Raw genomic sequence first — 24105 nt, 5'->3', positions numbered from 1 at the left:
AACACTTTTACTTTAAATTATTATGTAAATAATTAACTATAGCTAATCGTTAGTAAAACAATTAATAGTTATTAAAATAATTAATATTACCCAATGAAACTATAATATGAATTCAACAATTGATGAAATAAAAAAAAATAATTTTTTTTTATTGTTTCTTATCACAAAAGGGATAAACTATATACTAAATAGAGGTGAATACTTGAAATTGAGCTCTTCGTAATCACTACCCTTCGATCCAGTGACTGTTCAATTCATAATCAAAATTTTAATAATAATAATAATAATAATAATAATAATAATAATAATAATAATAATTTATTTAATGAAAATGGTTAGCCAACTTTTGCTGACTTGATCATTTTGAATGTTTCACATGACGCTTGGATTAACTACAATTTATAAAGAGCTTTTCAACATTCAAGCTTTGATTGCGGTTAATTAAAGTACGCTTTAACTTCTCCCCTGAAAAAATATTTAGTAAATATATACTAAATATAATAAATATTTATATAAAAAATAATTAAGTTAGATAAAGAGTAATTTAGTTTATTATTAATATATTTTTATAAAAATAAAATTATTTAAATGGGTGGTATAATATTTTTTAATTAATTTTTTATTAATTATTTAATTTTAAAACAATTAATTGGAGTTAAAGAAAACAATAAGTGATTCTTTCTTGGTACATAATTGAAATCTATGTCAAACTTTTTTAAGAGTTTGCATGTGATTTCTAAAAATATTTTACACGTGGCATATTTAAAAGTTTCTCTCTTATTTTTATTTACAATTAATAGTATAAAACCTAATTTTATATTATTATGCTATTTTATACACAAATGTGTGAATTATTTTAATATCTCACCTGTCAATTATTACCTTTTATTTTATTCCTAAAACAATGATTTTATATTTATTTTTTCCCTTTATTTTTCTTAATTATTACCTTTTCTTTTTTAAAATATTATATATATTTTTTTAACATTTTAAGTATTTTTAATAATTAATATTTTTTATTCATAATTTTCTATTATAAAGTTATATCATATTTGATTTTCATTTTAATAAAGAAAATAAATTTTATTTTTCAACCAGGTTGATTCGACTCCTTACATTTGTATTGAGATTAAATATTATCTCTGCTTAAGTGGATGGATAAATCAACTATGGTAATTTTAATTCAAAAACATAATAAAAAAACTCAATAAAATTGATGAAATTTTTAATAGACTTTACCTTTTTTTTTTTAGCATTGATGAGATTCATGAATGTTCTGGTATTATCAAATAACTTGTCAGGAATTTTAACACATTTTTCATCTGCTTCTGAATTTCTTCACTCTTTATATACCTTGATAATGACTCTATGAGGCAGCCCATAGTTAATTAAAGTGAAAGATGCCTATATGTTACTAATTCATATTTAATTACCACTTTATTTAGCACTTTATTGGTGTTAATTTATTTTTTTTTTATAGAAAAAACACGCATTCAGGTCATAATAGAAATAAACCACTATTAAAATCATGATAATTTAACAATATTAATGCTTATATGTTCCTAATTCACATTTAATTACTACTTGAATTAGCACTTTATTGGTGTTAATTTTTTTTAATAAATAGAACATGTAAATATGGGCCAGCAACAGAAATGAATCATTATTAAAATCATTACAATTTTAATAAAATTAATTAAAATGAATGCATACATTGAATTTTAATTAGCACATTAGAAATGCAATAACCTCTTTATATTCAATTATTAGTGTGAATCCAACATATGACCATTTTTATTTTTGACTTTTCTCATGTAACGAGCGATAATCATGTGTTTATTATAAGCTTGCATGTTCTTATATTCTTATTAAAGCTTCCATTTTGCTATTCCTTTTTATAATAATAATAATAATAATAATAATAATAATAATAATAATAATAATAATAATAATTATTATTATTATTATTATTATTATTATTATTATTATTATTATTATTATTATCATATAAAGTATTCTCTAAATTTTCTGATGATAACATACTCTAGTATCTTATCAACTGATCTTTAAAAAATTAATTATTATTATTGGAATATTTTTACTTTTATTTTAATTTTTAATTTTATATTCTAATCAAAACATATTATTTTTTAATATATTTTTGTTTAAAATATATTATACTATAAATGTTAAAATTAGCATTAAAATTTTTACATCAACATTAATTTTACTGCTATAAAGTTAATATACAACAATATTAATTTATGTTGTTATAAAATTATTGTACAATAACAATATAAATAATTACTATTAATTATAAATAAAAATAATATGGCAGCAATTATTATTACCATTAATAAATTATGGCAGCAATAATTATTGTGTTAGTAACTTTTTTTTTTTACAATAACTATAATTTTTTTTTTGTAAAATATTTATGATCATAATTTTATAGCAGTAATTTATAACAATTCATAGTTTAATTTCTAAAAGTTTTTTTTTTATGATATAAGTTAGAAAATTTAGTAATTAATTTTTTTTAATTATTTTAAATTAATTAAAATAGAGCTATGGAAGGAAATAACTGATCCCAAATTTTTGAGATAAAGGCTTAATTGAGTTGAGTTGAGTAGAGCTATGGAAGGAAAGGCACCCGTTAATAATCTATAATGGTCCAAGTCCATGACTCACCTTATGCGATCTGTCCAGAGCTTTCAAAAAAAAAAAAAAGGTAAGCCCAAATGAAGTATCCAAAACCCTCAAAACCGACGCCCAAAACCCTTGCATTGTTATTCATTTGGCAACCATTTGACCCAGAAACGCCGTGGCCAAGTAGTGGCACTGGCGCGGCCTTAGAACGGTGGTACAATGTCCATCAGTCCCGGCGACACGACTACAGTCGTTATACTCGCAGACTCTTCTCTTATCCAAGCCGTCCCTCCAGAGTACACCGGTAGCCGAGTCTCTGCTCGAGATGGATAGAGCCCAAGGCAGAATCTCAGCAGTGGTTTTCGCACTGAGCCAGTTTGATAAAAATCCTAGCTCCGAATCAATCTCAAGAAAGCAGCTATTGAACATCAAAAGGAAGCAGATTCAGTCCATTCTCAAGTCCGTAGAACTTCCCTTCTTTTGCTCCACAACCTTCCAGCTTCAGATCCGCGCTGGGTCAGGGTCTTCAGTTCTTCTCGATTCGAGAAGAGTTCTACCCATCAAGGCAAGACAAGACTTTACCGCCAATTCTATTGAAGTACGTTCCGGCTTCGTCTGCCTTTCCCATGAGTGGTCAAGGCGGTCCTCTTTCATGTGGAATAGTTTTAGATCGTCCCCAAGCTCGCCTCTACTATCTGAAAGCAATTGTAGCAGCTCCGGCACCCATTGATTTTGCACCTTCTAACATCAATGTAAAAATACCTTCACCATGATACGGACTCCAAGTTCTAATGGCAGAGCACGAGGGGATTTATCATCAATATGATGATGGGAAAGGAAATCAGAAGCACGAGCGGGGTCTTCGTGGTCCCAGATAATTGAAACATCAGTAACAGTAACGTAAGCATGAGAGCTTTCTCCTATTTGTAGAGTTGCTGTCGCCTTGGATGCGTGGTGGAGGTTGCACCGCCAGCTTGTGGCTCTCCTTGCTCCTCTAGAATTTACTAGGCTAAGATAATTGTTGCTTGCTTTAGTTATGAAATGGGGTTGTGATATAGATACATAGAGAGAAGGAGACCAGGAAGGTATTGAATTTGGTGTTGTGTGGGCCGACAAGGGAACAGAGCTGAAAGTTGATATCCCAATCCTTTTTTTAAAGGAGAAGAGGATTGTCCTGGTCTCAAGAAAGGTAATTTTAACCTTTGCTCTTTTCTTTTTGTTCCATTTTTCATTTGTGTTAATTTGTTGGGGTTTTTTGTGTGAAGTTTTGTTGGCCCCTTGAGATTATGCGATAAATTGGATTTTTAATGTTGTTTTTTATTCAATGATATTAACTATCCGTCACTTTCATGATTGTATGCAATCCACTTCTAACGCTACAAACTTCAATCCAAAATTTTCATGATAAATTCTTAAGAATTGTTGTTATTACATTAACTAAGATTACTAGTATAGACACTACTAAATAGGGCTCTTTGACATAAAATCAGGCAAGGGACATAGACTGATATCTCCCATATGAATATCCCTACCCCTCTTGTGTTCTCTTCACTAGACTGATATCTTATCCATTTTTCTTTCCTCTTTCCTTAGTAGTTGTCCCTGTGTCTCTAATTGGTGGCCAACAGAGAAGCTCTCTAGGATACAAGCATTTTGGATTTCATGGAAAATTTACTTTACAAGACTATATATTGTGTAGTACCCACTTCCCGTTTTCAATTTTCTTTTAGATTGATGTTTTTGGCCAAGAAGTGATGGCATTATGGGTTAGTGACTTGTATTTTAGAGAAAAACTACACCCTAAAAGTGTTCAAAAGAGAAATGCTGGAGATATTGTTCAATTTTATCATCCTTGGTTTCTCAGACTGTTTCTATCGATGCCTATAATGTACTTTTAGTTAAATTTGAAGGACAGTTCAAAGTTCAAAGTTCAAACCTTCTCATAATTGAGATTCATGTGCTAAAATCATTATAAATTCGTAATAGCACATGCTGGACTGACTATTAAAAGCTAAATTTACATTTTCATTTGTCAAATATATTTCTCAGTCTCCTTTTTATGCCAAAACAGGGGGCCATTTCAAGAGTATAAGAAATACCCTGAAATTTCTTTGTCCAGCTGAACACATTCCTCCAAAATTTGAGGTGGATGTGAGCAACCTAGATATTGGAGAGAGGGTCTAGTACGTGATGTCAACGTTCATCCATCATTGAAGCTTCTGAGTAAGAATGAGGAATTGCCTATATGTAAGATAGTGGCAACAAAATTGGAAAGCCCAGAACCAGTGCAAGTAAAGCCACTGGAATGCATGTCGGCAAAAGCATTAAAAGCATAAATCCTTTACTTTTGCTAGGTTAAATATATTACTTTAACGGGACTAAATAAATTAAGCTATAGAAAATATAAGAATTATATAATTGTGTTTTTCAAATTATAGAGACTCAATCAAATTTATATTAATATTTAAAATAAGAAGAGGGATTATTTTTGGAATAAAAATATAAGAATTAATTAATATATTTTTCAAAATAAGAGTTAAATAAGTAATTTTACATAAATAGAGAAATCTTTGTTATTTTTATCTGGTGCATTTAAAAAGTCAATGAGTATTAATTTTTTTTTTAATTTTATTCTTTATTTTTATTAAATAAAATAAATATTTATATAATTTATTAAGTAAAATAAAAAGTAATTTAACCAATTATTAATATGTTTTTATGAAAATAAGATTATTTGATTGAAAATGTTAAGTAAAGATCAGTTTGTTTTGCGAAAAATAAATTATATAAAAAATATTTTTTAGAAAAAATATTTTTTAAAAATATTTTTTTATTGTTTGGTTACAATATTAAATTAATAATATATATTTATTTTATGTATATATAAGTATGTTCATATTTTAATAAGATTACTAAAGTTTAGAAAATAAAAAATATTTTTTTAAAAAAATGAAAGTTATTTTTTTAAAAAATAATTTAATTTTTTTTATAAAAAAATATTTCATTAATCAATTTTTTTAAATGTTTCAAATATTAAAATATATAAAAATATTTTCTATAAAAAATGGGGCCTAATAGTAATAATTTTTGTAACGATTTTATCTAAATACTTGTCTTCGATCTTCCTGCTTTATTCTTTCTGGTAGTTTCAATTTCCTCTCTTTAATCATTCCTTGCTTTTGCTAGTCTTGGTCTGAGGCCATTACTACTGGGTTGACAATGTAAGCTTTTGGAAGAAATCAAATAGCCGAAATCCAACATCAATTAGATCAATCCAAATTGTAATAAATTAAGAGTTACATGGTCAATCCTTCTGCTCTTCTCTATCAGCTGAATTAAATGAAATTGAGTCTGGACTTTGAAGCTGACTACTGCTCCTCCAAACATAAAGAATTTTTTAGATTTTTTTTGGTATTCTACTGAGAATTGTTAAAGACAAAGACAAAACAAGAATTTAAAATTTTTAAAAAATATATTTTTTATTTTTTAAGTGTTGCACATTAATAATAAGATAGTTTATCTGAAAAAAAAGGTAGGTGAGTTGATGGAGTTTTTTAAAGTGGCCGACGGACCAATCTTCACCGTCCTCCATCCATATTTGACCCTCATGGGTTTTCCAAAACGCAAGGAAATATATATATATATATATATATATATATATATTAAAATGATATTATTTTATAAAAATTAAATTCTTTTATTTAAATATGTTATTGAACATTTAAAATATTCATATTTTTTAAGTAAAAGGGAGCACAAGTATATTCATATTTTTTTTTTAGGGTCATTGACAGTTAAAAAAAATTTACTTGTGTTCTCTTTTACTTAAAAATATGAATATTTTAAATATTCAATAACATATTTAAATAAAAGAATTTAATTTTTATAAAATAATATCATTTTAATATATATATATATATATATATATATAACACTTTTACTCCAATTAATCCAAATAACTTTCATATTCTAAACAACTTGTCTAAAATGATTAACTCAAGTTGCTATGTTAATTGAAATATGAGTTATATAAATCTTTTTTTTTTTTTTCACCAATGCATATATTTCAAATTATTTATTTTTTAATTAAAAATTTAAAATTTTTAAGAAATGATTTTTTTTTTATAAAATTTTTAGACTATGAAACTCTAAGGTGTTATAAACAAAAATTTATTAACATTTATGTTTATATTTATATTCTTAACAAAAAAAATTTCATATCAATACTTATATAATAATATTTAAGCTCTATTTATTTCAAAAAAATAACTTATGTATGAATTTATTTTGAAAAAATAATTTATATATAAAAAATATTTTCTATAAATTTTTTTTTAAAATATTTTTAAATTAATAATATGTATTTATATTATGTATGTATAAATATTTTTATATTTTAATAAAATTATAAAAATTTATAAAATAAAAAATGATTCCCTATTTTAAAAGAATATCATTTTTCTTAAAAATAATTTATTATTTTATTTGACTAAAAAAATATTATTAACTCATTTTTTAATATTTTAAATATTAAAAAATATAAAAAATATTTTAAAAAAATATTTATTACGAAATAAACGGAACCTTAAAAACTTATTTTTAATAGTATATGCTTCATGCTGCCACGTGTAATAGAAACTCTTGCGCTTGTGACTCATGCCCATGTGGGTTTTTTTTGTTGTTTCCTTGGCTAGTTGACCATTGACCTTGACATGTAGTTGTATGTTAGAGCAATTCACATCATCTTCTCTGTTGGGATGTGATTACTTAACAATGAAATTAATATAAAGGGGTCTATGCTATACAATAAGGATCTTGTTAATTTGCATGCTAATAATAATAAATATATTATATAATATTTTTTTTATTTATGTTTTAATTATGATATTTAACTATAAAATACATATATAATTAAAGAATAGAAGTATATTATATAATATATTAATACATAAATAATTAATAATTATAAGGAGATTTAATACATTCATAATTAAAATTATTAATAAAAGTGAAAAGAATAAAAAATAAAAGTAAATTATATGTAGTCTATAATTTTAATTATAGTTATATTAAAAATAATAATGTCTTTTAAAATTAAAAAATATATATATACGATACAAACTTATTTATTCAATTTGGTACAAATTCAATATAAATTTAATTTTATTCTTAATAAAAAATTTAAAATAAATAAAAATTTAAAATAAATTCAATTGAATATAATTTGGTATGATATGCACACCCGCAACTATATATTATAATCATAACATTATTCCTGTATCCAAACTCGTGCTTTATTTTATATGATTTCTTTGTTATCCAATCTTGAATTGCAATTTTTTTTAATGATTTATTTTAAATTGAATTGATTTTTTTCTGGAAATTAATTTAAGCATTAATTGATACCTTCTTACAAGTTGCACTATTGTTCTTCTAATTCTCTAGAAGAGTAAAATGACATTAATTTCATTTTTTATATATATGGCCTTTTAATGAAAATATTAGTTGTTCTAATATTTATTAACTATTTTAGTAGCTATCAATTATCAGTAATTAATTATTTATATATTAAAGTAAAAGTATCTAATAAAAATAATTATTAAATTAGATGTTAAATGTAAAAATAGTGATATCGTTTTGTTCATCTTAATAAAAATACTTTTTTAATCTTTAAAAATTAAGAAGAGTAATTTCTTATGAACATTTCTCTTAATTTCTGAATGTTAATATAAATATCATAAAACCAAATAGCATAAATAAGAGAAATAATATTTTAACTAATGATCAAAATATTAAATATTATTTTGAAAATTGTTACCGACAAGGCAAAAGTAAGGTAATAAATGATAATATATAAAAATGAACCACAAAATAAATGTAGCCATTTTTTATTTTTATTATAAAAATGAATAATCTTAAAATAAATTATCAATGGAGAGATTCGAATTCGAAATCTTATATTTTTTACACATTAAAAATAAAACAACAACAACTCACCATTTATAATTATTAATTTTTAAATTTAATTTTAAAATTATGTTTATCAAAACTGATCTAAAATTGACTTAAACTGGAGCTTCATTTAAAAAAAAAAAATTATCAATCCAGATGTAATAAACACTTGATAAAAATACATATATTATATTTTCAAATGTAGAAAATATATATATATATATATATATATATATATATATATATATATATATATATATATATATATATATTTATATTTATATTTTAAGCCACAAACCTACCTGTTTATTTGAGCTATTCTTACATATTTGAAAGATCAAAATTGCATATGACTATAAAAAGGATTGTTTTTATATATTTATTTAGGGGAACAGAAGATTTGAAGAGGAAGAGAAGATTTGAAGGGGAAGAAGTTTCGGAAGGTGATGGTTCAATGATGACTACTATAAATAGCAACTAATAATTAAAGAATCACACACTATAATTGGTTTTTTACTGTTTAATAATTTCAAACTTAGGGGAAAAAAAAGCATTGGAGGAAATGCCTCCACTTGGACAACAATAAATAATTAGGAATTCAACCAATTCTTCATACCAAAATAATAATTTTTTAATTTAATTAACTAAAAAAGTTAAAAGTCATTTTTAATTTAAAAAATTAAAAAAAATGATTGAATAAATTTAGTTAATTTAGTCATAAATTTAAAAATAATAAAATTATGATGTTATTGAATTTTCCTCAATTATTAGTCCTAATTGCAAATAGAAGAAAAATTTTACTTTGTAATTAATTAATTTTTTTCTTTAATGCAGATTAAAATAAAAAAAATACATCTTTTTTAGCCTTTAAAATATTAATTCTAAGTGATATATAATATTGACAAACTCACGAGTTAATTACGGTGAAAAGTCTTTAAATAATATATAAATTTATAAATATTAAATATTTAAACGATGTGAGATTTTTATATGTATTTTATATAATAAAAAAATACTTATTAAGAATTAAAAAAGGTAATTAAAAATTTTAATATATTTAATTACTGTTAAATAATATTAATATGAGAAATATACAGCGTTCGTGCATGTAGTAATATATTATAAATATTATATCTATACAGTGAATATATGACACACGTGTCACCATATCAATTTTATATATTTATCATATTAATATTATTTAATAATAATTAATGTCTTTTATTATATTTATTAATAAAAAAATATATAATATTAAATTAATAAAATTAAAATCACAATTTCTTATATATTATGTATTAAAATGTGAGATCACATATTTTTTTTTTATTTTTTCTAATAATAATAATAATAACAATAATAATAATAGTAATAAGAGAAGTCACTCCATAAATAAGTGGACAGAAAAAAAAAAAAAAAAAAAGTGCGAGAAGAATGCGTGGAATTACCAGAATTTTCCAAACAGTTACTAACGGAATTCACACACAGTTTCCCTCCTTCCTCGCTTCGGCCATCCTTCGCTGTCCAATATCTAAACAAAAGAAAGAAAGAAAGAAAGAAACAAACGAAGGAAGAGAAAGAGAAAGAGAGAGAAGGGGGGAGGCCTTGACTTTGTTACTTTACAGTGTGAAGGCGTCATCCATCAATAATTTTGACTCCTCTCTTTCTCTCTATCTCTCTTTCTTCCCCGTTTGGAGCTGGAGTGCGTTGTAAACCGCGTTCGGGAGTTCAACGCCCGACTCGGACTCCGTCCCATCTCCCATCCTCCTCCTTCTCAGTACTCATCGTCGTCAAACCTCCCTCTTCAGCTCTGCAGATGGATTTCCCCTTTCCCTTGTTTCTTTTCCAGCGGATTCGTTATTATTTGTACAAGCACAACGCCTGATTAAGAGACGCTAATCATGATCATTATTCTTAATATTATTCTTGTTTCCATATCTCGCTATGCGTTGGCTTCAAAACATTTCCTTCTCGTCGTCGTCTAATCCTTCCACCTCTGCCTCTTCTTCCTCTTCTGCTGTTGGCGATGCCACTTTTTCTCCTGCAAAGAAGCACAGCCATTATCGGAGCTATATTCGAGCCGGTCCGCTAGCTTTGCGTTTCGGCGGTGGTGGTGGGCCCAGGTTCATTCGCCCGAAGAAGCTCCGCCATTTGACCGCAAATGAGGTTACAGACCGAGCCTCTTCCGCTTCCGCTACCGCTACGAAACCCAACTCAGACTCCGCTGAGTCCGTTCAGCTTTCGCGGTCTCCCAGTAGCTCTTCCTCCACCGTCCCGTTGAGGTTGTCATCGTCAGCTCCTGTGCCAGTGCCGTTGCCCCTGCCTTTACCTCTCCCTGACAATTCTAATTCTGGAGACGGGGACTTGCGCTTGAAGTCGCCTAAGGAGAAGGATCGAGACGGTGTTAAGGAGAGAGAAAGAGAAAGAAGTGATGGCTCCGGACGAGAGGGATTTTCTTCTTCGACCTCTCCAATTAAGAGGTCTGTTATTTCCTTTTTTTAACATTGACTCTTATTTCACATTGGAAAATAAAAAATTCGTATGTCGAATGAAACGGTGGTTGTTGCTATCTGCTCCAATAACGAATCATTGGGTTTAAGAATTTTACCGCAATCGATACTGGATTCTGCATTTTCTTCGAGGTTCATGATGTTGTTGTTGTTGTTGATTTTGTTGATGTTAATTTGAAAGCCTTTTCAATGGAGTGATTGATAAAGTCGTTTGAAGTTTGATCGATTGAATGCTCCTTATATCTCTAATATTAATTGGGTGAAAAAAAAAAGATACATTGATTGTGGTTTTTCTTTTTGACGAATTGTGTTATAAAATTCCAGGATAGTGATGCATCAAGGCAAAATGGTAAGCGAATACAGCATATTTTCTGCAATTTAAGGAAATTTGGGAAACGATTTGTTTGTGATGTAAATTGTTTTCAGTCTTTACATGTACTTTCTTTTCAAGGAAGGGATATGGGGACTTGGAGCCTGTTTGGAATTTTGGATTGAGGGTGAAATTGTTTTTTTTTTTTTAAATCTTTTTAGGGGTATATTATAAAATGCTTTAGGTGCACTCATACTTCAAATTTAGTTTTCTTTGAAATACAGGAAATTTATTCTACATAACTATTTAAAAGTATACATGGGTGCCAATGAGGTTGGTTTAGACAATAAAACTCTGAGCTACTAGTAAAGAGTTCAAGTTTTATAACAGTCCCTCTTGCTGTGCGATTTTTAAATTCCATGTAATCTCTCAATGAGATTGGTAATATGTCTTCACCCTGGACTGGAAAGCCTCTCCTCAACCTAAGCTTTTGAAAATATATATTTTACTGTTACAGTGTATACATGAGTATACCCTGCAGGCATTGTGTTGACTTTTCTTTGTTAAAATGTTTTACTATTACAGTGTATTCCTTGGTCGAGATACTAGGAAGGCGGTGGAGCATCTAGATATAAGGTCACCTAGGAAGGTTCATCCAGATTTTGTTATGGATAATTATGGAGAGAACTTCAAGGCCAATGTTCCTACTAGGAGCGCTCCTACTAGTCCATTTTCAAGTCCTGTACTCAGCCCACAAACATTAACTTCTGTTGCGGATTTGTTGCCTTACTATCAAATGATTGCTAAAGGAAATCAAGTCTGGTCTGCACCAGAAATGGCAACGATAGATATACCCGGGCTTCCTCCCCCAGCATTTTTTGATTACACTGCATTCAATAGTGACAGTTCTCCCCTTCATAGTCCACCAAGTAGAAGTCCCCGCCGGAATCCAAGAAGCCCTAATGGACCTGCGTCACCACTGAATGCAAAACTTTCAATTGAAACCTTGACCCCAGGCCGTGAAAGTAATGCTAACTTTGAGGTCCATCCATTACCCCTTCCTCCTGGAGCTGCCAGGCCTTCAGTGTCAACTCCAGTTCCACAAGTTATTGCTAAAGCAGAGTCCATGCCCTTGAAAAGTCAGTGGCAGAAGGGAAAGCTTATTGGACGTGGTACATTTGGCAGTGTTTATGTTGCCAGCAATAGGTATGCAAACTCTGTATATTCTCTTGAGGCTAGCTTCTTTTGCAGCAATGGATGCTAATCAGTCTTGCATTACCAACAGGGAAACTGGGGCCCTATGTGCAATGAAGGAAGTAGACATATTTCCAGACGACCCAAAATCTGCAGAGTCTATAAAGCAATTAGAGCAGGTTATTCACCACAACTGCAATGACTTCATACATGGATTCTTTCTTCTTCTCCTTCTTAAACTAATCAAATGCGTAATCTTTGTAGCCCTTGTTTTTAACACTCTGCGGTAGCTTTTTGGTTGATGAGTACCCTGTATTTCTAATGTAGCTGCGTGTGTATTTTTTTAGGTTGTATAGGTTTATGTATATTTTTTAGGTTGTCTAAGTTTAGTCTCTAAAATTTTCATTTCGCTGAGAATATATACTTTAGGTTCCCCTTCCCATCTTTTCTTACTTCCTCCATTTGTTTCAGGAAATTAAAATTCTCAGCCATCTGAAGCATCCAAACATTGTGCAATATTACGGTAGTGAAATAGTGAGTAACTTTCAAGTTGCAGCTTCTGGTTTCGAAGATCCATTTTTTGCCAGGCCAGGGTGTATTTTAGGCCTTGCTGAATCAATAAACTTCATGTATATGCAGGTTGAAGACCGCTTCTATATATATCTAGAGTATGTTCATCCTGGTTCAATCAATAAATACGTGCGCGAACATTGTGGAGCTATAACAGAAAATGTTGTTCGTAGTTTTACTCGCCACATTCTCTCTGGGTTAGCCTACTTGCACAGCACAAAGACGATACACAGGTAAAGGAATATGTGAAGTTTGAGTGGTCTTTCAGGAAATGGTCAATAAAGTAATGCTTTCTTTTTTGTGGTAAAGAACTTTATCTTTCCTGCTGTATACAGGGACATAAAAGGCGCTAATTTGCTTGTTGATGCATCGGGTGTTGTCAAGCTTGCTGATTTTGGGATGTCGAAACATGTGGGTGCCGACTTTTCAATTTTTCCAAAAAAAACCTATTGCTAATTTCCAAAAAACGACCTTAGTTCAGTACACAATTACACATTCTCACACTGGGCTCATAAAATGTTGGACTTATTTCTTTCTCAGCTTACTGGACAAGCAGCTGAGCTTTCTTTGAAGGGAAGTCCATACTGGATGGCTCCAGAGGTACCTTCTTGTTGATACATTAAATATATGAGGGTTGATAGCCTTTTGTATTCTGACATCACCATCTTCTTTGCAGCTTATGCAAGCTGTAATGCAGAAGGATACCAACTCTGACCTTGCACTTGCAGTTGATATTTGGAGTCTGGGCTGTACTATTATTGAAATGTTTACAGGAAAACCTCCTTGGAGTGATTATGAGGGGGTAAGCACCAAATTTTTCCCACATTCTTTATCTGTCATCTCCTTAACTTGGCCTCAGAACTACAGATGTATATAACCTCTTTTTTTCTCAATTTTTCGGTACAAGAGGGAGCATAATGATTAGAATGTAGGATCTCTATCTAAACCCTTTTTCATGAACAGCCTGAGCTGGGACTGGGTGACAGGAGATTAGTTTGATGTTGATACAAGGGGCAGTTTGGGGCATCCATGCTCCTTAGAAGTTAGAAACTGATAGAAATTTTTAGCACGCAATTGGAGTGCATTGTATTATTGAACTTTTAGTAGTTTTTTCGTATTTTCTTCTCCTTTTTTGGTTGATGGCTGGGTGGGGAAATTATTCGTATTATATAAATTTACGAAGAACTAGGAGGCTTAGAATTTATCTACGTTGTAGATTAGCACATATGTTTAGCCCTAGATAATGTATTACACTTTTATCCTTAATTTTTACTGGTTTTTAATAAAATTTGACAGCTCACTACCTCATGATTATGCTCCTCTCTTTTCTCTCTTTCTTTTTCTTCGATGCCAAAGATACTTGAAAATTATGTTCTTTTTTGTGAGTTGCAATTCATATTTCTTTTGGAAAAGAAAGGGGGAGATTTGATGGTAGAGGTGATTTTGTGAATTTCTACAAGATTATTTGATAGCAAAGTTTCCCGTCTCGTATTGAGCAGCAATTTCTATTGACCAATTTTGTTGTAGAATAAAGTTGGATTCTTGCAATAACAAGTGAGATGCAATAGCTTAATAATAGCGAATCTCCCCAGTGCATCTTCTATTTGGATTAAAATTACTTGGGAGAGTGATTCTTATCATTATTTTTTTTGGCCTTTCTCATAAATCAACTAAATGGACATTGTCACTCAAGCTAATGATTAAACTTTGTGACATCTACCTAATGTATGAGTCTGCTAGTCTCTGCATAACATGTCCTGGGTATTGTTCAGGCTGAACCCTTGGTCAGTAAATTGCTAGTAGATTTGTGTGATGTTATGAATGTGCTGATTTTCTACTAGATTCAAGTATTTCATTGTCTAGATTACCAGAAGAAAGTATAGATCTGAGCTCCTTTATAGTGAGGCATCATCACTATAAAGTTCATGGTGGCAAAGAGATATGCATGGTTTTGTGGACTTAAAATGAATTATATGCAAAATTGTACTCAAAATTTTCCTATGTTTACTGAATATTAGCAAATTTTTTTCTACTGCAGGCTGCAGCCATGTTTAAAGTTCTGAGGGATATCCCACCAATACCTGAAACGCTGTCGCCTGAGGGCAAGGATTTTCTAAGTTGCTGCTTTCAAAGAAATCCCGTGGACAGGCCATCAGCAAGCATGTTACTAGAACATCGTTGGTTGAAAAACTTAATGTACCTAGATTTTCCATCTTCCACCCAGTCATTTAATGGTATAAAATCGACGGTAAACTATCAATGTCTTTCTTTTTTGTTTCCTTTTGTTTTCTGATCTCGCGTTTCTTGAAATGGATATTAGCAGTTTGTACCATATGTTGCTTTGGCAGGATATAACCCATAGCCAATGTCCAAACATGTCTGAAAAGGGAAAGGTGGCTTCTGACAGGTAACAGTTACTTTCAGGATTACCTGTTACCATTTCCATCAACCTCTTTTCATTTCTTGACCATAAAGTTCAATGCATTTTAAAGTTGGCGATTGTTACTTTTGCATGGCTTCAGCTTCATGCATTATTCTCTTTCTTCAGCGAGACTGCCCAAGGATCTCATCGTGAAACTTCCAACTTAACAGTAATGGCAGCCTCCTTGTTATTCTCCTCGTTCTATTCTTGAGGTTTTTCCCACTCCATCTCCTCCATGCTCAGGTCACAGCATAAATCATGGCAGCTCTTCATCTATACCCAACTTGATCAAACATGGTGCTAAAAGTAACCATATCCTTAGATAACATGGAGAATTGGAAGAACCTCGCATTTTTTTTTTCTGTGCGCAATGCTAATAACACAGCTTAATTGAAGGAAATTGACTCTTACAGGCTCAAGTAGATGACTGGCAGCAAGAGTTTGTTGCAGTGGTGAGTTCTCTGCCTCATCCTTGTCATGTCAATGTCTTCTCAAGTTTCAAAAGCTTGTTCATCCTGCGAATATATTCTGGACTGGTGATTTTGGAAGCAGGTTTTGTATGCTATTTGCTAATTTAGAGCTTCAGCAATTACAAAAGTTCAATTGTTTGTATATTTTCCAAGTTAATATTCTCACTCCAATTTAATGGAGTCAAAATGTATTTATAGATTTATATTAAAAAAGGGAAAATGTGAAAGTTACTCATCTACCCATGGGAAGTTTCTGTGAAATTTTCAGGGTCCCCACAATTCATTGTTTTTCGCACTTTGTAGTTGAATGGGCTGTGTAATTTTCATATTGAAATCCATGCTTGGGACTTTTGTCCTTCAAACTGAAGCTGCAGTAATTTAATTTAAGTTTGGAAGGGGTGAAGTGAAAGATCAAGATAGAAATGAAAAAAAAAAATGATAATTATATATGTTGGAATTTGGATACTGATTCTTAAATATTTAATCTAACAGGTTAAATTCATTTTCATATGGACTCGACTTTATTAGATGAATACTTTATTTTATTGTTATTAAATTGTTGAATTATATTAAAATTTGAGAAATTATTACTAAAAAAGTAATATTTCTTGTAGTACGAAAATTAAAATTTTAATTGAATTAATTTTTATATTTAAAATAAAAAATTTTAATTTTTTTAATTTAAAAATTATTTTAAAATAAATAAAATTTATAATTATGTAAAGATTCAATATGTAAATGATTTATTTCCGAAGAAATCATTATCTTAGTAAATATTAAAATTACTTTGAGCCCCTAAACCCTGAACCTAATGAAAATAAATAAACATCTTTATCTTTGTCTACGAGCGGCCATGGTGCTCTATAGAATTATTGATCGCAAACTTTGCCTCCAATTAGACGCTCGCACTGATCAATTGACTAAAATTTTCTTTGGTCAATAAAAATGATTAAAATTAGTTTTAGAGCCACCAAACCCATTCCCAAGTAAATTTGAATCGAGTGCAACAACAATATAAATTATAAATTTGATTTATATAAAATTAAATTTAATTATTTTTAAATCAAATATTTATATTAAAATTTCTATAAAATTAATTAATATATATACATAATTAAACTAATATTTTTTAAAAAATAATTACATAAATCTTAATATAAATATTTAATTTAATCAAATGTTATGAATTTTTCTTTCATAAAAATAAGAATACATTCGATTGATCTAATAATTTTAATATATAGATAATCTTAATTTATATATTTTTTAATTTGAATATATGAAAATTAAATAATATTTTATTTTTTATTAATTATTTTCTATTTTATTTTTTATATATTTTATTTTTATCAATTAAATATTATTTAATATTTTCTATTAATTTTTTTTATCTCTAATGAAGATTTCGTGGTTATTAATAATTTTAATATATAAGTAATTTTAATTTTTTTTATTTTAATACATGAAAATTAAGTATTATCTTAATTTTTTTTATCAATTATTTCATATTTTATTTTTATATATATTTTACTTTTTATTAATTAAATATTATTTCATATTTTTTATTAATTTTTTATTTTTTAAAATTTTTAATAAAATTTTCATAATGAAAATAAAAAAATTCAAAAATATAATAATAATATTGTTTAAAATTATTTGAAATTGATTCAATAATACAATTATTTTTACCATTTAATTATCAAAGTTTTATAATATAGTTAAAAAAAGGTAAAAGAAAAATAAATAAATAAATAATACCACGTGAGAGTATCATAAGAATATTATATAACACTGGTCGGGGGCCCTAAACTTAAGTTAAGCATAATAATACTCATGCGGTGCTGAGATATCACAAGCCACCATGGCCAAATAAATTTCAAGGTTTTGCCATTTTATATTATTATACAGAACTAGATTTAGAAGACCATAATAATGGATCATTGGACTAACATTTTCTAATACACAAGATCTACTAAGAGTGGCAAGTATATAGCATATTCATGCCTTAGTAAATGATGATATGAATAAGATAGAATTCTTGACTTTCAGGAGAGAGAGAAATTTAGAAAGCCATAAAATAAGATAAGAAAGCTAAAATGTTATTGTTTGGTAACTCTTGCTTCAAGTGAAACCTAAGCTCACTTTTTATAAGAGAAGAGTTGGAACTATTACAATAACTTTTTATACAAACACATGTCTACCTAATAGTTAGGTGGAGACATCGAACAAGATAAGAACTAGTTAGATAGGTATATGACTTTTACTTAACTAGGTCATACATAAAAATAAATGATTCATTGGACTAAGATTACAGATGATTTATCTAACTAAAATTAATTATACAGATACATATTTTTTCAGCTTCAGAGACAATCTACTGAGGGTGCTTTTCATGGGTTACATACTGTGAAGATTGTGCCAGAATAGTCTACAGGCTTTATTTTGGATTTTTCAGGTGTCTTTTGGTTCTATCTGAAAGAGTTTTTTTCTAGTAGAAATTCTGATTGGGACTCAAATTATTATTGTAATAATTTGAGTCATCAAAATCGATGTCCTTTCTATAAAAATTTATTTTTCACGAGCTTCCAGTTCATCAAAGGTTTGGTGTCGGTGTCCATATTTATCGAATCCTGTGAATCTTGTCAAATCTCTGAACTGTAGTCCGGAACTGCTTCAGGTTTTGCTTTCGAATCTATAGAGGTTGATTCTAAAATTTGAGCTTTAGGCCTGAAGTGGTTGAGTTCATGTAGATAGGCTATAATTTTCTTTATGAGGGTGATGGAGGTGTCTCTTGTAGAGACAGATTTAAAATAAATCAGATATTCATAAATTAAATTTTGAGTTCAGAGTATCCCTTTAGGATTTTTAAAGAAAGGCCGATACATTATGAACAGTTAATAAAATTTTTTCTCATCGTCTGATGATCTATACCATAGATCATTATGATTGATAATCTTTTTTAGATCACTGCATCATTGAGAAATTGGTTGGAATCATTTAAGAAAGTTTTAGATAATTTTTTTTTATTTATCCTTGTTATTTAGGAAATAGTACATGGGTACGATGAAAACTTCAAAATCAACCGCATAGAGTTATTAAAAAAAGAACTACCTTCTATTAAATAAATGATTAAGTACTATTAAATTCAATGGTTCATTGATTAATAAATAGATGAACATAGAAATTCAGTTTAGGAATCTTAATTTTAGGGTCTTTTTGACCACAACGTAATGCTTAACCGTCTTGAGTAATCTAAATTTTACCATTAATTGAATTTTAATTACAATAAAGATATTTTTTTATTGATTTTTTTGCCATTTGTCAACAGTTGAATGGTTGAGTGTCTATTTCTATTTCTTAAAGATTAAATTTATTTAAAAAAAATTAAAATATATAAAAAAAAGTGGATTAGTGATTAAGTGGTCAACTTAAAAGTGAATGCGCAAATTAATAATTATGGTCCAATACTTTCCCACCAAATAAAACAATGATACCAATGTGCAATCACGTGATTGCAGACAGGCCTTTGTTTCTTTCCTTCACGTCTCTTTCTTTCACCAAAGCCCATTCCATTTCCAAAGCCTTCTCTAGAAGAGAGAGAGAGAGATGGAGCCACCAGCAGCACAGGCCATAGAGAGGAATTACCAGGCAGGAGAAGATGAACAGGACAAAGTTATCAATGAATGGTAAATTCTTGATTTTCTTTTTCTTTTCTTTTATGGGTTCTTGAGTTGAGGATTTCTTTTGCATCTAGAAATGATTTTGCTTGTTTTTTTTTTTTTTTGGGCTGTTGGGGATGCAGTTGTTCTTGCTGTTATGATTGCACAGAGAATTGCTTTGATTACTTGTGCTGTTACAACCTCTGCTAATTACGAGAGAAATTAAAACTCTCGGAATCACTGTTACTTACTTACCATTGATGTAGAAACTGGTTTCTTATGGATGGGAAATCTTCCACAACTTAGTTGAAGAATCACAGTACTTTTTATTTCTTTCTTTTTTCCTTTTAATTGTTTTATGGGTATAATGCAAATTTCGTATTACTGGTTGGCTGTTTCTAGCAAGGAAAATAAATAAGACTATTTTTCATTAAAATTAATAGTATGTATTTATATATATATAAATATTTTAAATTTTAATAAAATTATTAAAATTTAAAAATAAAAAATAATTTTATTTTTTATAAATGATTTATTTTTTTAATTAAAAAACTGTTTTCATCAATTTATTTTTATAATATTTAATGAAAAAAATATAAAAAACTGTAAAACAAGCTCATCCCGTACAAGTATGAACATAATCTACGACGAAGCATGAGACGGCGAAGGTAAGAGCCCAAGCTTCCCAAACAAAAATGAACAGCAAGAGATCTAGAATAAACGCAGCTCAGTCCAAACTGTAAGGCTACTTGCTATTATTGTTGAACTGCTCTGTTTGGGAAAATTATTTTTTAAAATATAAAAATATTAGCTAAAAAATATTAAAAAATTAAATTTAATAAATTTTAATTATAAAAATAATAAAATTATTTTTTAAAATTATTTTTTTAATAATATTTAAAATAATATTCTTATTCAGAGAAAGAATTTTGCCTTTCAAATTTAATGTCAATGTCAAATAGGCTGTACGGCTCCCTAACCAGAAAGCCCTTGTAGCCCCAAAAGATGAACTTCACCCGTCCAGCATATCTAAGCTCTGACGATCTCTTTTAGCCTTAGGGTCGGTCATCGGCATATCTAGCCGGCACGAGGGGGTATACCTATCGTAACTTTGTTCAACATCCTCCCTCTGAGCCAACGTTCAACCATCCCGAACAACGATTGCACCTCTCAGTCGCCTACAATGCAGATTGCCATCAATGTGCCTCGCATACTCTCGGTCGCACAAGGGTTAGGGGTCAACATTCGATTTAAATCTAATCAAACTGAATTAAATTATGAAAATTGAATTACATATTTTAGAAATCGAATCGAATTAAAATAGGTAAAAAATTAAATTGAATCGAATCGTTCTATTTTTATTCAGTTTGATTCAAATCGATCGGTTTTAATTTTTTATTGATTTTTAAATTTAGATTTGATTTTTAAGTTATTTGACCTAATTTTGACTTTGGTTTAAACCTAATAAATATTAATCAATGAAATTAAATAATTTTTATATATATAATTAAATATAATTTGTAAATTCTCTATAAAAATAAATAAATTTAAAAATCGATTCGGTTCGATTCCATTCGATTTGAATATATAAAATTACTATTTGGTTTGGTTTGATTCAATTTAATCAATTTTTTTCTTTTTAAAATCGAACCAAACCGAAATAATCAAAATTTTTATAATATAAAATTAAACCGATTAAATTTTAAAACCGAACTGATTGAACTGAATTGACTCGATTCAATTTAATTTCTCGGTTCAAACCGAAATCCGTTCAACCCTACAAGGGGCTAATCCATAACTAGCAAATGCTTAATAAAAATATTAATAAAAAAATATTTTAATGCACAAGAAAACATTAAATTACAAATTGTTCAGTTCTTAACAGCAGAATCATGGGTTTAAGAAATTTGAAAATATGGAGTGCCAACATTGGAGAGGTGGCCTTGCACACACCATCTTGCTTATTAATTATGTATGTTTGTGATGAATAAAGAATCATGTATTCAACTTCGTAGTCCCAACTTAGCCGCCACCCTGCACCATCCAATCACTTCAATCTTTTAATTCCTTTAAAAGTTGGGAAATATCAATCAAAACTACGCCTTGTTTCATTTCTGTTAAACAATTACAATTCATTCTTTTTCAATCAAAGAGATAATTTGATTGATTTGTCTCAAACTGAAATTCAAATTCAAGATCTTTAACAACTTCACAACCATTAAATTAAAGCCTTACTGGTTCCATTTGAAGAGATTAATGGTTTCTTGATGGGATATAATTTATCACCACCACTTCTCCTTTGGCATGAGCCTATATGGAAGTGGATTACTGTGATAGAACCATTTCACCAGCCCCCACTATGCAACCTGCATGTACTCCACTACCCAGCAGAGATTACATTAAATTTAATACAATTTCAGAATAAATGTATAGATAATCTTTTGCCTGAAAAAAAAAAAAAAAAAAATTCCTGGCCAAGACTTATCTCAATAATGGAATTTTGGAGGTACACAAAGTCTATACCAGAAAGAAACCCAGCATCACTTTTAAGTGCATATTGTCTTCGCACGCATAGATTTAAGTCAAATTTGACAGTATAAACAACAGTATATTACAATTCTTTTCTTGATGGGATGCATCATCATAGCACTTAAGAGAGCCAGCTTCTCTTTTTTTTTTGCCTGCCTTTCTGTGTAGTGGGACTTGCCGAGTTCTTCTCCCATTAACCAAAGATATGGAATTGTACCAAATTCATTGAGAAAGACGTCTTCAAGTGGCCTTGTTGCTTATTCTTACTGTATAAATTGCTAACTCTTGCTTGCTACTGCTTGTCACATAAGACTAATAGTTCAGGTTTTAGAACAGCTTCTGTGCACTTTCAAGATATGAAGCATAATAACTACAAACTCCCCATTGTTCACTTGTTTTCTGTTTTACTCTTGAATCCACTGGTGTCCTGCCAACTTGACTATAAATTCTATGATGATTCTTGTCCTAACCTGACAAAAATTGTTCGGTATGGTGTTTGGTCAGCTATGTCCAATGATACTAGGATGGCAGCCTCTCTATTGAGGCTTCACTTTCATGATTGTTTTGTTAATGTAATCAAATGAATCATTTCTCCTTTTTTTTATTATTTTTATAATTCCCAAGTTTCTCAATGTCCTGATTAATCTTCTGGGAGTGTGCAAAAGCCAACTTCCCTGCCTCTATTGATGAGGAAAATAACTGCAAAGTTTTTTGCGTCTTCTGCTATACAGGGATGTGATGGGTCTCTCCTACTTGATGGTGAGAATGGAGAGAAAAATGCATTGGCCAATCGAAATTCAGCTAGAGGATTTGAGGTCATTGACAATATTAAGGCTAATTTGGAGAAAGCCTGCCCTGCCACTGTTTCTTGTGCTGATATACTAGCTCTTGCAGCAAGAGAAGCAGTTTATCTTGTAAGAATCATACTTGTATGATTGTATATCATATGAAATCATCATTTTTTTTTTTTGGTTTCTTATTTGCCATTTCTTCTCAGACTGGAGGTCCATTTTGGAATGTACCTTTGGGTCGCAGAGATGGCTTAACAGGAAGTCAGACTGCTGCTAATCAACAGATACCATCACCTTTTGACCCTTTAGAGATCATCACTGCAAAATTTACCTCAAAGGGTCTTGAATTGAAGGATGTTGTTGTGCTCTCAGGTTTGGCTTCTGCAAAAACTCTAATGGTCCGGATCTTGCCTTATAGTGTATGCTTTCAGGGATCAAACATCACAATTATTCTATATAATAAATGCAGGTGGACACACACTTGGCTTTGCTCAGTGCTTCACCTTCAAAACAAGGCTCTTCAACTTTAGTGGCTCTGGAAAACCTGATCCTGCACTAGACGCATCATTTTTGCAAAGTCTGCAAAATGTATGCCCAAACCAAGCAGATTCTGATACAAACTTGGCTCCTTTCGATTCTACTTCCTCCAAATTTGACAACCTCTATTACAAGCTTCTTGTGGACAATTCTGGGCTTCTCCAATCAGACCAAGCTCTCATGGGGGACAATAAAACTGCTTCATTTGTCAGTTACTACAGCAAGTTCCCTTACTTGTTCTTCAAGGATTTCGGAGTATCAATGGTCAAGATGGGTGGCATTGGTGTTCTTACAGGACAAAATGGGGAGATCAGGAAAAACTGTAGGCTGAAGAACTAAAAGCTTGGTGTTCCTGCAATGTAAATCAAAGCCCTAAGTAATATAACTCTTTAAGAATGGACAAAATGCAGCACTGTAACCAACTGCAAGTGACATTAATGCTTAATTAAAGTAATTTGCAAATTCTAGTGTGTAACAATTAGACAATGGTTTGCCTCTTTGCATACCCAATT

At 29.5% G+C, this 24105-nt stretch overlaps 2 protein-coding genes, 1 long non-coding RNA gene and 1 pseudogene across 11 annotated transcripts; all 4 read left to right on the top strand.

Moving 5' to 3' along the window:
- Positions 1-2669: 2669 nt before the first annotated feature.
- LOC110648620 (uncharacterized) lies at positions 2670-5120 on the top strand (annotated as a pseudogene).
- A 5027-nt stretch (positions 5121-10147) lies between these two features.
- On the top strand, positions 10148-16338 carry LOC110656256 (mitogen-activated protein kinase kinase kinase 5). 9 transcript variants are annotated; one of them, XM_021812901.2, is made up of 12 exons: positions 10148-11081; positions 12007-12627; positions 12707-12794; positions 13087-13149; positions 13255-13418; positions 13521-13596; positions 13726-13785; positions 13862-13987; positions 15224-15433; positions 15534-15592; positions 15734-15776; positions 16021-16338. In XM_021812901.2, exons 1-12 carry the CDS (start codon positions 10546-10548, stop codon positions 16183-16185), a joined length of 2211 nt encoding a protein of 736 aa, XP_021668593.2. In that variant the 5' UTR covers positions 10148-10545; the 3' UTR covers positions 16186-16338. The 9 variants fall into 9 exon arrangements, 8 of the variants coding, with proteins under 8 accessions (XP_021668593.2, XP_058010493.1, XP_058010495.1 ...); XM_058154510.1 differs by having other exon boundaries at positions 10149-11081; positions 15734-15819; positions 16021-16221; XM_058154512.1 differs by having other exon boundaries at positions 10149-11081; positions 15708-15776; positions 16021-16221.
- Positions 16339-19556: 3218 nt separating this feature from the next.
- LOC131168814 (uncharacterized) lies at positions 19557-20172 on the top strand. The gene is made up of 2 exons (XR_002495094.2): positions 19557-19763; positions 19880-20172. It is a non-coding gene; the product is annotated as an uncharacterized LOC131168814 (long non-coding RNA).
- A 2112-nt stretch (positions 20173-22284) lies between these two features.
- Positions 22285-24079, top strand: LOC110656258 (peroxidase 10). Its single transcript, XM_021812904.2, has 4 exons — positions 22285-22837; positions 22997-23179; positions 23263-23428; positions 23526-24079. Exons 1-4 carry the CDS (start codon positions 22622-22624, stop codon positions 23930-23932), a joined length of 972 nt encoding a protein of 323 aa, XP_021668596.2. The 5' UTR covers positions 22285-22621; the 3' UTR covers positions 23933-24079.
- The last annotated feature ends 26 nt before the right edge of the window (positions 24080-24105 follow it).

Source organism: Hevea brasiliensis, chromosome 10 (genome assembly GCF_030052815.1).
Source record: "Hevea brasiliensis isolate MT/VB/25A 57/8 chromosome 10, ASM3005281v1, whole genome shotgun sequence".
Taxonomy (NCBI): Eukaryota; Viridiplantae; Streptophyta; class Magnoliopsida; order Malpighiales; family Euphorbiaceae; genus Hevea; species Hevea brasiliensis.
This window is presented reverse-complemented; position numbering and strand designations above follow the sequence as displayed.